The 1,938-nt window shown below is 43.1% G+C and overlaps 1 protein-coding gene across 1 annotated transcript; it reads right to left on the reverse strand.

The window, feature by feature from the left end:
• Positions 1–216: 216 nt before the first annotated feature.
• Positions 217–1,638, reverse strand: LOC137259569 (ankyrin repeat domain-containing protein 50-like). Its single transcript, XM_067797195.1, has one exon. It carries the CDS (start codon positions 1,636–1,638, stop codon positions 217–219), a length of 1,422 nt encoding a protein of 473 aa, XP_067653296.1.
• Positions 1,639–1,938: the final 300 nt, after the last annotated feature.

The raw sequence follows: 1,938 nt of genomic DNA on the forward strand, positions 1-1,938 counted from the left end.
TCTGATTCAAGAGACATGAATGTATAGAAAAAAATACATCTGATGCAGTGTAATGTTGGCCCTTTACATCGAACTGTTACAGTGTATGGTAAATGTTGGAGGTACCTCCTGTATATAAATGCTCAAATTTGATGTAATAATTCTGGTGTAAAAATGTATATGCAAGAACACAGAACACGCGACACGTTGTACGGACTCAAAACAGTCTTTGACGAACTATGTCAGTAACGTTTTACCGTCGTTATCTTTGAGTGGGAGTCTAGCTCCATTATCTACGAGTAGCTGCACCACGTTTTTATATCCCTTTTCTGCTGCTAACATTACCGGTGTCATCTGCTTGTTTCCTCTGCTGTTTATGTCCACCGAGTTCAGTGCGACGAGATATTTAACTACGTCATATTCTCCCTGACTACAGGCCATGTGAAGGATGCTGTTTCCCTTAGCTGTAGCGAGTGACAAATCAGCTCCATGTTTTACGAGTAATTCCACCACTTTTTTATGTCCCTTGTAGGCTGCTACCGTCACTGGTGTCCTCTGATTCCACCCTCTGATGTTAATGTCCACACACTTCAGTGAGAGGAGATATTTAACTATATCAGAATATCCCTGCTCACAGGCAAGGTAAAGGATGTTATTTCCAAATCTTGTAGTCAGTGACATATCAGCTCTATGTTTTACGAGTAATTCCACCACGTCTTTATGTCCCTCGTAGGCTGCTACCATCACTGGTGTCCTGTTCGACACTCCCCTGCTGTTTATGTCCACACATTTCAGTGAGAGGAGATATTTAACTATATCAGAATATCCCTGCTCACAGGCAAGGTAAAGGATGTTATTTCCAAATCTTGAAGTCAGTGACATATCAGCTCCATGTTTTACGAGTAATTCCACCACGTCTTTATGTCCCTCGTAGGCTGCTACCATCACTGGTGTCCTGTTCGACACTCCCCTGCTGTTTATGTCCACACATTTCAGTGAGAGGAGATATTTAACTATATCAGAATATCCCTGCTCACAGGCAAGGTAAAGGATGTTATTTCCAAATCTTGAAGTCAGTGACATATCAGCTCCATGTTTTACGAGTAATTCTACCACGTCTTTATGTCCCTCGTAGGCTGCTACCATCACTGGTGTCCTGTTCGACACTCCCCTGCTGTTTATGTCCACCGAATTCAGCGAGAGGAGATATTTAACAACATCGAAGTGTCCCCGACTACAGGCAGTGTGAAGGATGCTTCCCATTTGTGCACGAAGTGAGAGATCGGCTCCACGTTTTACAAGTAATTCCACCACTTCTTTATGTCCCTGGCTGGCTGCCACCATGACTGGTGTCATCTTCTTCCTTCCCCTTCTGTTTATTTTGATGGAGTTCAGTGAGAGAAGATATTTAACTACGTCTAAATGTCCACCGTAACAGGCAATGTGGAGAACGTTGTCACCTGTTTTAACCTTGAGTGATACGTCAGCGCCTTTGTCCACAAGCAATTCCACCACATCATTGTGTCCGTTCTCTGCCGCCAGCATGAGAGGTGTTTTCCAGCATGGCATTCTAATATTGATGTCCAAGTTGTTCTGTGAAAGGACATACTTCACTAACTGTATGTTTCCTCCAAGACAGGCTGCTTGAAGGATATTCATGCCGAATCTATCTGCGTGTAACACTCTAGCTCCTTTACTTACAAGTAATTCAAACACTTCTCTGTGCCCACCAATTGCTGCCCACATCATCGGTGTTCTACGAATCCACTCTTTACAATTCACGTCCACGTGTTTCTGTGACAACAAGAATTTAACCCTTGACAGGTTCCCAATCTTTGAGGCGGTATGAAGGGCACACAATGGTGGAGCTGTAACAGAAAATTAAACTCTATACATTTCTAAACGGTAGTTTGGAGTGAGTGAGTGTGTTAGTACTCAACGTCACATAGGCAATATCCT

This window comes from Haliotis asinina, chromosome 13 (assembly GCF_037392515.1).
Source record: "Haliotis asinina isolate JCU_RB_2024 chromosome 13, JCU_Hal_asi_v2, whole genome shotgun sequence".
Classification (NCBI taxonomy): Eukaryota; Metazoa; Mollusca; class Gastropoda; order Lepetellida; family Haliotidae; genus Haliotis; species Haliotis asinina.

Bases quoted from the DNA above. Each gene is read 5' to 3' on its own strand.
- LOC137259569 (XM_067797195.1), bottom strand. From the start codon at position 1,638: ATGAATATCCTTCAAGCAGCCTGTCTTGGAGGAAACATACAGTTAGTG.